The following is an 11,754-nucleotide window of genomic DNA, read 5'->3' as shown; positions in this document are numbered from 1 at the left end:
AGGCATTATGCCCTATGTTAGACTGAATGGACGCAAGAGAGTGGATTTGGCTTACTTTTCAAAATTTGGTTTTGCTTTGTACATAAACCCTGCAAAAATGTAGCTAAGTGAAAAAACTGAAACCACACAAACTGCACGTGATTCTACGAGGAAACATGAAGCTCCATACACTTCTTCACAAACAAGATGTCAATGTAGAAAGAATGTGAATGGTAATAAAAATTAAAGCTTCTGAGAAGGCCTAGAAAAAGGCAGTCCTTTTCATTAAATGAACTGGATGGAACATGATTTAAAGTGCTCAGAGACCTGCAGTTAGTTTCTGTGAATACAGAAATAATGTTAAGGCCATTCATGGAGAAGACAAATTAAGATGGTCTTCACAAAGCAGAGGTGAGAGATGAATTTTCAGTGTGGCAGGCAACAGCAAGGAAGGTGACCACACAGGCTAGTACTAGGGTGCCAGCAGCCCCCACCACCGCCAGCTAAACCACCCTCAACCTAACACCTCCATTCCCATCTGCTTGCTAGAATGTTCCTTTGGAGTGAAAAGGTTTATGGTGATTCAGCTTTTTTTTTTCCTGAAGGTTATTTTATAGGTAAATTTTTTCTGCTTTAGTGCCCCAAATCACGTACATTCACATCATTATATACACATTTCCCCTTGACTGATTTGCATCTTTGTAAGATAAAAATGCTAAATTTTGATAAATGATCATTTACATTTATTTTGTCTGTGACTCTTCAAATTTACAAAAGGAGATAAAGTTGTCAGTCCTCAGTGTTTCGTGCCCTAAATATATATGGTGGATTCTGCAGCAGGAATAATGCACTATTCAAAAGGACGAGCCTATTTTCAGCTTTCAGATCTACTGATCTATATTAGGCAGTGATGTCTTAAGAAATAGTTTTCTCCCTTATATTTTCAAAGTGCTTTAAAAAAAATCACTATTCACATTTTTTGGAGGTAGGTCAAAATTGTCCTCTTGTACGTGAGGAAACTGAGGCACAGTGCGCATAGGTGACATATGGCGGGATCCACGGTAGAGGGACTCAAATTGAGATTATGTGGCTAACAGGTGGCGTGCATATATAGTATGTGAAAATAGGATACTGCTGGGTAGCATTTGGTGTAGAAAACCTATTTTGATTATTTTGTGTGAATAAAGTTTACCTCACCAAGACTGTGGAGCAGAAAGACAGGATGGGCCTCTAATGTATCTGATCGGCTCTCATGGAAGGTTGAGAGCAGTCAAGCAGCCAGAGAGCCCCTAAAGGACTAAACTCAAGTCAGCTAATTGCCAAAAAAATCACCATTTTTCTTTTAATTGCTAGTATTACTAGCTTAGCAAAGTAGAATCATGCTTAGAGGTCATTTAATATAAAAATACAAGCCATCTGAATCATGTAAAACATAAAATATTTATAGACCTTATTGATATATTCAGGGTTGGAGCTATGAAATGAGTGGGAGAAATGAGCAGATGGAGAGAAAATGGAATACAGAGAATTATTAACATTTTAAGATCTGCATTTATCTTTATAAAATATTTCCTTGCAGCTATCTTTGTGCTTAGCAGGTCTTTTAAATTAAAAATAGAAAATGTCACCAATCATGTCCTTATAACCACCCCCTTTTCCCTGCCTCTGCCCAGCTCCACTTCCGATTTAGGGATTGTAGACGTGCAACAGAAAATACTCCTCTTTTTAAAAATTAAGTCTTTAAAAATGGGAACCTAGCCCAACCTATGTTTCTATGCTTAAAAAAATAAATCACTTCACATTTGGCATATAAGCTAATCCTGACAGAGCAAGGAGAGCTGCTGTAAGCATGTGGCTGTCGATTTCACCACATTCTCTATTGGGAATACAAGAAGCGGGTTTCTATGCGCAGGCCTCTGGAACAGTCTAGCTAGATAGACTCAATCTTGCAGGAGGCCCTTAACCAGAAGAACAGAAATAAGACCTCAAAAATCAGTTTTCATAACTTCCAAATACTACCACTAAAGTGTAGTGCTCTTGTTAAAAAATAGTTCCATTGCAATGCTTATACCATTAAGACAAGATTTTAATCCCCCGTCACCAATTCATTATGGAAATGACCCACCTCTGAACTCTTCTTTCTCTGTATGAACTGGCAGTCGGAGGAGCAAGCAAGTTACCACGCAAAACATAAAACACTAATTTGCAGAAGTTGTTTCCCAATGTAAAAAAAAATTCTCATATTCAGGAATTCCTTGGTCTTTCTTAGAGGATACCTTAGTCACTAAGAGCTCCTGTGCTCACATTTATTCAGTTTTCCTCATCGGCGTTGAGGTATCTGGATTCTCCATGCTTCAAGACAAAAAAATCTTCTGAGTTAAGTCCGTATCTTCCTAGAGCCTCACTCAGCTTCACTGGGGGCTCTAAGTAATGCTGGCAGAGGGCAGACGGGGAAAAATGAAAAAGGATTAACCATGCATATATTTGGGAGATATTTCAAGTAAGAGTTGAAGCTAAAATAACCAACATACGCCTGCTTAAAATAATGTCCTTTTCATTCAAGCATTACCAAATGAGTCGATCATGGCTTCTAATCAAGGATCATTAATAGGGGCACCTGGGTGGCTCAGTGGTTGAGCATCCGTCTGCCTTTGGCTCAGGGCGTGATTCTAGAGTCCTGGGATCAAGTTCTGCATCAGGCTCCCTGCAGGGAGCCTCTTCACCCTCTGCCTATGCCTCTCTCTGTCTCTCTCATGAATAAATAAAATTTTTTAAAAATCCTTAATAAAGCCAACAGAAATGGCATACTTCCCAATCTATCTAGATATCACGAATGTCAAATGTGGTACCAACTTAGACTGAACGTCATGAGATTGCATGAAATCTGATCAGTTTCACTACATGAAATCCTGATCTAAATGGAATCGATGTGCCAAAGACAGTATTATCTTAACCACACCCTTGAGGAACACAGAAGCTTAAGTTATAAGAGGGTGTGTATAAGCAAATGCTGGAGAAAGGTTTCTGGCTCAGAGAAGGCTGTTACCCTCAAACGCTGGCCAAGTATTGACTGACACTAGTCTACGGAGTGTACGAAGGACCCAGAGAACAGAACTAAGACAGACTTTCCCCATATCCCTTTGTCTCCTTTTTCCTTTATTCAGGGGTCTTTTTTTTTCTCCGTTTCAATGAGAAAAGTTGTAAAGTGTGGAAGCATAAAGTAGGAATAAAAATCAGTCTCTGATCCTATGGCCAGTGGTCGGTCTACCTCTACTCATCCTACAACTGTCTTCAGAGTGCCTATCTGAAGTAGCCTATGTTCTAATAATAGAACAAAATGGGAATAAGAAATGGATAAGATGATGTTCTCAGAGTGGTTAACACAGTGTGGGGAGAAAATACGGAGGGGTGATAAATGTGGATGGAGCTTTAATTTTAAATACCACAGGCTAAGGGTGGCTCAGTCAGTTAAGTGTCTGCCTTAGGCTCAAGTCATGATCTCAGGGTCCTAGGATCCATCTCCGTGTTGGGCTCCTTGTTCAGTGGGGAGACTTCTGCTCCCGCTCCCCGTGCTTATGCTCTCTCTCTCTGTCAAATAAATAAAATCCTTTTAAAAAAAAAAAAAAGATTTTGTTTGTTTATTCATAAGAGGCACAGAGAAGCAGAGACATAGAAGGAGAAGCAGGCTCCCTGTGAGGAGCCCAATGTGGGACTCGATCCCAGGACCCACGATCACGACCTAGCCAAAGGCAGATGCTCAATCAACCACTGAGCCACCCAGGTGCCCCTAAATAAAATCTTTTTTAAAAAATTAAAATAAAAAAATACCCCAGGCTAGGAGATCCTCTATGAGAAGGCCATGTTTGACCCAAGACCTGGATCAGGACTGCATGGGGCTTTGCCAGCAGTCGTGGGAGCCAAATAGGAGGGAAGCTGACCACATTGAAGGCATAAAGGTCACTGCCCTTGAGAGTGTTGAGAACAGACTGGAAAGGACAGAGTAGAAATAGTCAAATTGTGAAAACTAGTCCAAATCTGAAATATTCGGGGGTGGGGGGTGGGGGCTGGCTGGCTTAGTAGAGCATGTGACTCTCTCTCAATCTTGGGGTCATGAGTTCAAGTCCCATGTTGGGGGTAGAGATTACTTAAAAATACTATTCTGAAGGTTGAGCTGACTGCATGCAGGGAAAACAGGATGGGGGACAGAAGTCCTGGTTCTGACCTGAGTCAGAAGAACCATTTTCTGAGAAGTAAAAAACAATTCTGAAGGAAGATCAGAACTCAAGTTTTTGGTACCTAATGGACATCCAGGTGGAGATGTCAAGTAGGCAGCTGGAATATAAACATGGATTATGGAGAGACTTGGGAGTGAAAGGTACAACAGACCACTGGCCATAAGACTGAAAAGATCCCTACTCAAGGGAGTGACCCAGTAGGGAAGAGGCCCAGATGGAGTCAAGGGCACTCCCTGCTTGAGGGGGTGGGGGGCAGGAGGGGAACCAGCAGTGACCAAAAAGGGACAGACAGCCAGTGATGCACTAGGAAAATCAGGAAAGTTTTCTGTGGCCTAAGAAAGGTAGTCTGTCAGGTAGGTATTGGCCATGTGGGTCTCCTCCCTTGTACGCTTCTGGATCATATAGGAAATTGCTAATAGATCACCCATAAAGTGTAACTTTAACTTTGACAACCTAAGTCAAAGCATTTCCCTTTCAAAATGTTAGTATGAGGGGATTGAAAAGGATGAAATTTCCCACTGAAAAATAACGTGCTTTGTTAATTAAGTCTCACACACACACTCCCACCTCATGCACACCCCAATGCCCTATGAGTCTTGGACAATGACACTTATACAATCACCCTACACTAGTACATTTCGTAGCTCATCAGTCACTTAATTGGCTCTGATTTAGTGTGGATTTTGACGTTGCATTATCTCTCTGAGTTTCTCTGTGGGTCTGTTGGGTATTTCGGCCATCTAGAAGTAACCTTAGAAGGCAAGAAAGCCTTCTGAGTGACTGATAGCAATCTCATTGTGCAAGTATACTTCAGTCCCACGAGGGAGGTGGAAATGCCCTAGAGCCATACAGCAAGACAGCAGATTAGAGAGGTAAGAGTGAAGGAGTAGAGGAAGTGCCCGGCACTAGGCAAGCAGCCCAGACAACTCATAAATTCCCTTTAGAGGGTCACTCTCTTATGATCTACCCCAACAGGATATGTTCAAAAGTTACATATCTTCTGTGATGTCTGAAATTTGTTTCCACCAAAACCAGTGAATTTTTAAGTCTTAGTGCTTAAATTCATCATGTAGGAAACTCACTCATAATTACTGAGATAAATTAAATTTTGCTATATATGTGTGTGTGTGTATACACGATACACAGAATAAGAAACTGCCACTGAATGGTAGGGCAGGTCACAGGAAACCAACACACAATTTTTAAGTGTTGCCAAGTTAAAGACCTCTTCAGTCTGCTGTCTAGTAAGCAGCTATTAGAACTACTTTTATGTAAATCATTTTACAGTGCTTACTCATAGGGTAAACACCCCCAAATTCTGTCGTCTTTATCATTTAACAAACTCATAGTTTTCAGGTTTATGCATCTAATGTCAAAGTATGAACACGTTCTAAATTGCTAAGACTTATGATTGAGTTACAGGTTTCATTAAGAAAGGTGGTAAAAAAAAGAAAAGAAAGAAAAGAAAGAAGAAAGAAAGGAAGAAAAGAGAAGAGAAGAAAAGAAAAGAAAAGAAAAGAAAAGAAAAGAAAAAAGAAAGAAAGAAAGAAAGAGAAAGAGAAAGAAAGATTTGTAACAAAGAATTCTTGGGAGGCTGAATAACACCATTAACTATTGATGATGGAGGTTTCTAGCCTCTCCTCTTCCCCATCTCAGTAAAGAGCATGACCATCTTCCCAATGACTTGTTAAAAGTCTAGGAATCATCCTGATTCTTCTCTTTGAACAGGGTTTTAATTTTTTTTAAAGGTTTTATTTATTCATTCATGAGAGACAGAGGCAGAGACCTAGAGGGAGAAGCAGGCTCCCTGTGGGGAGCCCAATGTGGGCTCCATCACGCCCTGAGCCAAAGGAAAATGCTCAACCACTGAGCCACCCATGTGCCCCATCTTTGAACAGATTTAATAAAGTAGTATGGGGATCCCTGGGTGACGCAGTGGTTTGGCGCCTGCCTTTGGCCCAGGGCGCGATCCTGGAGACCCGGGATCGAATCCCACGTTGGGCTCCCGGTGCATGGAGCCTGCTTCTCCCTCTGCCTGTATCTCTGCCTCTCTCTCTCTCTCTGTGTGTGTGACTATCATAAATAAAGAAAAAAAATTTTTTTTAATAAAAAATAAAAATAAAGTAGTATGACTTCATAAAAGTCTCTGTGTAGATACTATATGGAACATACACACAAGTATCTACATCTATATACGTGGAATGGATGCACATGATACACACACAGAATAAGAAACTGCCACCAAATGGTAGGGCAGGTCACAGGAAACCAGTACCCCATTTCCCCTTCACGTACACATGCATCATCCTGTTATTCATCCTCCCTGGCCCTGGGGTCCTTCATTTATTCACTCCATTCCATCCCCTCCGTTGCTTGGCTCAAGGGCTGCTGCATCGTGGGGTGGGAATTCTGATGGGGCCGGAGGGGGTGGGCAGGCAGTGTGTTAGGTAACTACGGAACAAGTTAGTTAGGAAGAGAGCAGGCCAGAAATAGGGCAGAGGGAGTGCCTAGGAACAGCCTGGAAACAGGGTTCCTGCAGAGCGGCCCTGGGGTGGGGAAGAGGCCACATAAAGCAAAGTAGAAGCCAAGTTCAACCACCCATTTCTAAATTTTGCTTGTTTTCTGCTTATCCCAGAACCCTGGCTGATAGCTAAGTTCTAGGATTCAACTACCTAAAGGAAAAAAAAAAATCAGTTTTTCTGTGTTAATCTAGGGAGAAAAACCACCATGTATCCCAACACCTGGCACACAGCACTCCATCACTGTTCATTACTGGATGAATAACATATTCCTAAAAAGTCCCAAACTGTCCAGCCTTACTTCCCCCATGGCCCTCATGTCACATCCATACTCTGGCTGAACCAATTCTTCACTATACCCTCTTTGCTTGCTGCCTCCAAGCCTATTCCCTCCCCTTCCTCTTCTTGAAATGCCTTCCTTGCCTTCTCACAGCCAAGTTTAGATGTCACCTCTTCCATGAAGCCCTCCCTCCCCACCCCCTCCAAAATCAGTGACAGTCCATGAGTCATGAGACCACTTTGTCCCACTGCAAAGCACTTCTATCAACACCTGTTTTAGAGTTATGTACACACCTTACATCTTCGGCTAGAATAAATGCCCCCTTGAGAGGGAAGACATAATCTGTTCATTTCCCTATTTCCCAAGACTATACACATTTTTTGTTCTATAAATGATGCTTCATTTACAGAAATAAGCCAAAAGCACAGCATATACTGAGGGGTTATGTTTTTTACTGTACATAAATACGGTCTTTCTAATAAAAGTGATCAATCCCTCTAATTCACGTGAGGACCGTGCAGGTTCTGATTTCAGTCTCGTCTCTGAGCACACTGCATGCAAGGTGTGCTGATGCCTGAATCCTTTCAGGTCCAACACATAACCAAAGTTATTTTTATCACAGTCACTCACCTCATTTGCTAAAGCAAAAGTCCCCCAGTGAATAGCCACAGATTTCTTTGTTTGAACGTCAATGTGAATCCTCACAGCTTCTTCTGGGTCCACGTGCTGGTATTTCATAAACCACCTGATAAAATAGCAATTTATTAATTCTGGCTTTGAAATACAAATTCTAATTACTACTTCATCTAATCAACCTTTAAAGGTTCTGCACAAGAGTAAGACAGGCAAAACCATCTCTTTTGAGTCTACTCTTCTGCTGGAAACAAAATAAGAAAAATCTTATACAAACTGCTATGCAATAGCTAAGTCTCAAGCCAAACTCCCCATTGGAAGGCAAGATGTTGTTTCACGGGTCTTTGATTTTACTGACCATTTATTCTGAAGATCTGTCTTACTGTTATTTTAAAAAGTAGGGATCCCTGGGTGGCGCAGCGGTTTGGCGCCTGCCTTTGGCCCAAGGCGCGATCCTGGAGACCCAGGATCGAATCCCACATCGGGCTCCCTCTGCCTATGTCTCTGCCTCTCTCTCTCTCTATCATAAAAATAAAAAAATAAAAAACTTAAAATAAATTTAAATAAATAAATAAATAGATATTTTACAATCCTGGTATGAATCAAAGAAATTAAATAATGGGTAAAAAACTAAAAACCAAAAGAGAACCTGATAACTTACCGAAACCATTTTTTTTTTTAAACTTGCTAAAGCAAAAAGCAAACCAAAATTAGTGTAGGACAGGCTAAAGACTGGAAGGAAAAAAATACTATTCAAAGGTTTTATTTAAAAATGATACAAGTGGGGATCCCTGGGTGGCGCAGCGGTTTAGCGCCTGCCTTTGGCCCAGGGCGCAAGCCTGGAGACCCGGGATCGAATCCCACGTCGGGCTCCCAGTGCATGGAGCCTGCTTCTCCCTCTGCCTGTCTCTGCCTCTCTCTCTCTCTCTCTCTGTAACTATCATAAATAAATAAAAAAGTAAAAAAAATAAATAAATAAATAAATAAATAAATAAATAAATAAATAAATAAAAAGTAAAATAAATAAAAATGATACAAGTGAACAGTGAGGTGCAGGATTCAGCAAGAAGAGGATAGAGAAGGGGGATTATGGGGAGAGTGTGTGGAAACCGCCGTAAAGCTGCCCGATGCCTACGGAAGAGCAGAGCTCAGGAGGCAGGGGCCTGCAGACCCCAGCCTTACCCACTGCTGGGAATGTGTATCTCAGCTCTGCTGCTGCCCGCTCTGCTGCGGTTAAGACTCATGGACCCAGATTCAACAGGTGCTTCTGCATTTTTTAGAACACACCATGGAAAAGTTCATCCATCTGCAAGAGCTAAAGGGTTGTTATTTACTGTTAGAAGCTGCCGGCCCCATGGGAACCTAGAAACAAAGCCACTGTGTTCTACTCAACAGCAGATTAGAGAAGCACTGTTTGTCCTGTGTCCTAACACTGGGAATTCAGGACAAGATGCAGATAGTTTTTGGTATTTCTACTGATTTCTTTTTTAAGTCCTATAGCAAATCAAAGGGATGGACATATGCCTTTCTACCTTCATGTCTATCTGAAATAAATTAAAAATTTTTATTTTGGTGTGAAAGTTACAATAAAAACAACATCCTATGGCACTCAGCAGGCTCAGTTAGTAGAGCTTATGACTCTTCATCTTGGGGTCTTGAGTTTAAGATCCATGTTGGGCACAAAAGCTTACTTTTTAATAAAACAACAACAAAAAAAACATAAAAACAAAACTTCCTAACCAGCTTGGATAGAATACTGGTGAGAGGAGATTCCCCCACAGGGATACTACTGAAAGCTGTGTTGGTGTAATGGTTGCACATTTATAGAATACTCTTAAATTTCACTGATATTCTTATTTCTAAAACTGTTAGTACTGGCCAAAGAAATGGATTACACAGGAGAGGCTCCCACAATTTAATTCTCTTAGAGCAAATACTGTGCTCCTGGCCTTCTCCCAGTTTAGTAACAAGACAGCTGCAATGCAAGCAGCAAAGGGGAATTCTGTGAGGGATTTGCGTAACCTGTACACATTAGATCATCACTATATATATGATCTTTATATATTGTGACACAGGAAAAAATTTCATAATTACAAGTAAGATGCTTTAATATATTAAGAATATCCACTGAGGGCAGCCCGGGTGGCCCAGCGGTTTAGCGCCGCCTTGGGCCCAGGTCGTGACCCCGGGGTCTCGGGATCGAGTCCCACGTCGGGCTCCCTGCATGGAGCCTACTTCTCCCTCTGCCTGTGTCTCTGCCTCTCTCTCTCTCTGTGTCTCTAATAAATAAAAAATCTTAAAAAAAAAAAAAAAAAGTCACAGATGACCTCACAGGACATCCCCAGCTCGCAAGTGCTTTAGAGCTCTGGAGCCACGTCTACACACCTCGGTTCGTACGCTCCGATGGGAATAGCTGCCAGGTCAAAAGGGCCAAACCTCCTTCCTATCTCTTCGAAAGCTGAGCAGTAGCCAGTGTCTCCGGCGAAAAAGAAGCGGCTCCAAGGCCCCAGGACGGCCCAGCTGCCCCACAGAACCCTGTTGTCGTCCAGGAGGGTCCTCTTGCACCAGTGCTGGGCGGGCGTAAAGACGAAGGTGACGCTGTCGTGCCCGGGCACGCAGTTCTCCTCCCACCAGTCCAGCTCGATCACGTTCTCGCAGCCGCACTTCTGCATCCAGTCCAGGAGGCCCAGGGGCACAAACCAGCGGAGCTCGGGCCCGAAGCGCTCGTTGAGCGCGCGCACCGAGCCGCAGTCCAGGTGGTCGTAGTGGTTGTGGCTGAGGACGACGGCGTGCACCGCGGGCAGCTCGGCCACCGAGCAGGGCGCCCGCCGGAAGCGCCGCGGCCCCACGCGCTGCCACGGGGAGGCGCGCGGGCTGAACACCGGGTCGGTGAGGAGCACCAGCCCGTCCATCTCCACCAGGACCGTGGCGTGGCCCAGCCACGTGACCCGCAGGCCCGCCCCGCTCACCCCCGCGGCCTCGGGGCGGTCGACGAAGTAGGGCCGCAGCACCGGGAGCTCCTTGTCCAGTTCCTGCGGCGGGAGAGACGAAGAAAGGCGGTGTCGGGGGGTGGGGGGGGGGCAGGGGTCGGGGGAGGAGGGAGAGCAGGGGGGGAAGGGGGCAGAGGGGTGGCGTGGGGGAGGAGGGCGGTGGGAGCCCGGACCTCGTGCAGGACACGCGCTGTTCTGCTTGGCACGTGAGCGCGCACGTGCTGCCCGGGGAAGCGGAGCGGAGGCCGAGTGAGTGACACGTGCGCCTGGGCCCGGCTTGCTCCTCCCTCGGCCCGCGGCAAAGCACCCCCGCCCCCAGCCCCACCCCGCGGCCTCGGGAAGATGTGCAGCCCGGTTCGGGCAGGCAGTGCCGCCTCCTCCGACTGGGACCCTGGGACCGACAGGGAGCCGCGGGGTCCCCGAGGGCGCTCCCCGGGCCGCGGCGGGTGGGGCGACCGCAGTCCCCGCGGCACAGCAGCCCGACTGCTGCCTCCGGGGGCCTTCACGCTCCGCGGTGGCGGGATCAAGCAGCACGTCTGCCTCAGGGTCAGTCCTGGCGCTTAGAAAACCGTTGCCTTCTTTTTTTTTATTAAGATTTTATTCATTCATGAGAGACACAGAGAGAGAGAGAGGCAGAGACACAGGCAGAGGCAGAAGCAGGCTCCATGCAGGGAGCCCGACGCAGGACCCGATCCGGATCCCGGGTCCCCAGGGTCACGCCCAGGGCGGAAGGCGGCCCTAAACCTCTGCCCCCCCCCCCCGCCCCGGGCTGCCCCGTAGGACCCCCGTCTAACCCATTCGCTCTGACACTAACGCTCTAGGGCGCCCAGGGTCCCTCCGGGCAAGGTGCTTCGCGCCCGGCCCCGCACGGACGGGACGTGTGTTCAAGACTTGCTCCACCGACTTTGATCGTGCCTGTATTTCTCTACACTGACGGTGCACTTCTCTCCTACGTTCATCCGCCGGGTTTTGACTCCCCTATGTATGTTTGTAAGCTGCTGCAAATCAATGCAGAGGGAGTGTGGCATCGGATAATTAGGGAACATACAAGATGTGCGACAGCCAATGAGAAGGAATGAAGGGCCCAGGCGCCAAAAGCATCAGACACAGGAGCCTGT

General features: G+C 45.2%; 1 protein-coding gene across 6 annotated transcripts in view; it reads right to left on the bottom strand.

Annotated features, from left to right (window-relative positions):
- Positions 1-2,047: 2,047 nt before the first annotated feature.
- Positions 2,048-11,754, bottom strand: part of NAPEPLD (N-acyl phosphatidylethanolamine phospholipase D) — a 50,649-nt gene continuing 40,942 nt past the window's right edge. For all 6 annotated transcript variants that reach the window (XM_038562802.1, XM_038562803.1, XM_038562805.1 and 3 more), the window contains exons 3-5: positions 10,032-10,678; positions 7,644-7,758; positions 2,048-2,412 (exon numbers count right to left, since the gene is read on the bottom strand). In XM_038562802.1, the coding sequence (XP_038418730.1) occupies positions 2,290-2,412; positions 7,644-7,758; positions 10,032-10,678 (885 nt within the window). In that variant the 3' untranslated portion in view covers positions 2,048-2,289. The remainder of the gene's footprint in view (positions 2,413-7,643; positions 7,759-10,031; positions 10,679-11,754) is intronic.

The sequence above is a fragment of the Canis lupus genome, chromosome 18 (genome assembly GCF_011100685.1).
Source record: "Canis lupus familiaris isolate Mischka breed German Shepherd chromosome 18, alternate assembly UU_Cfam_GSD_1.0, whole genome shotgun sequence".
NCBI lineage: Eukaryota > Metazoa > Chordata > Mammalia > Carnivora > Canidae > Canis > Canis lupus.
Note: the sequence above shows the minus strand (reverse complement) of the source record. Positions and strands in the feature narration are given on the sequence as shown.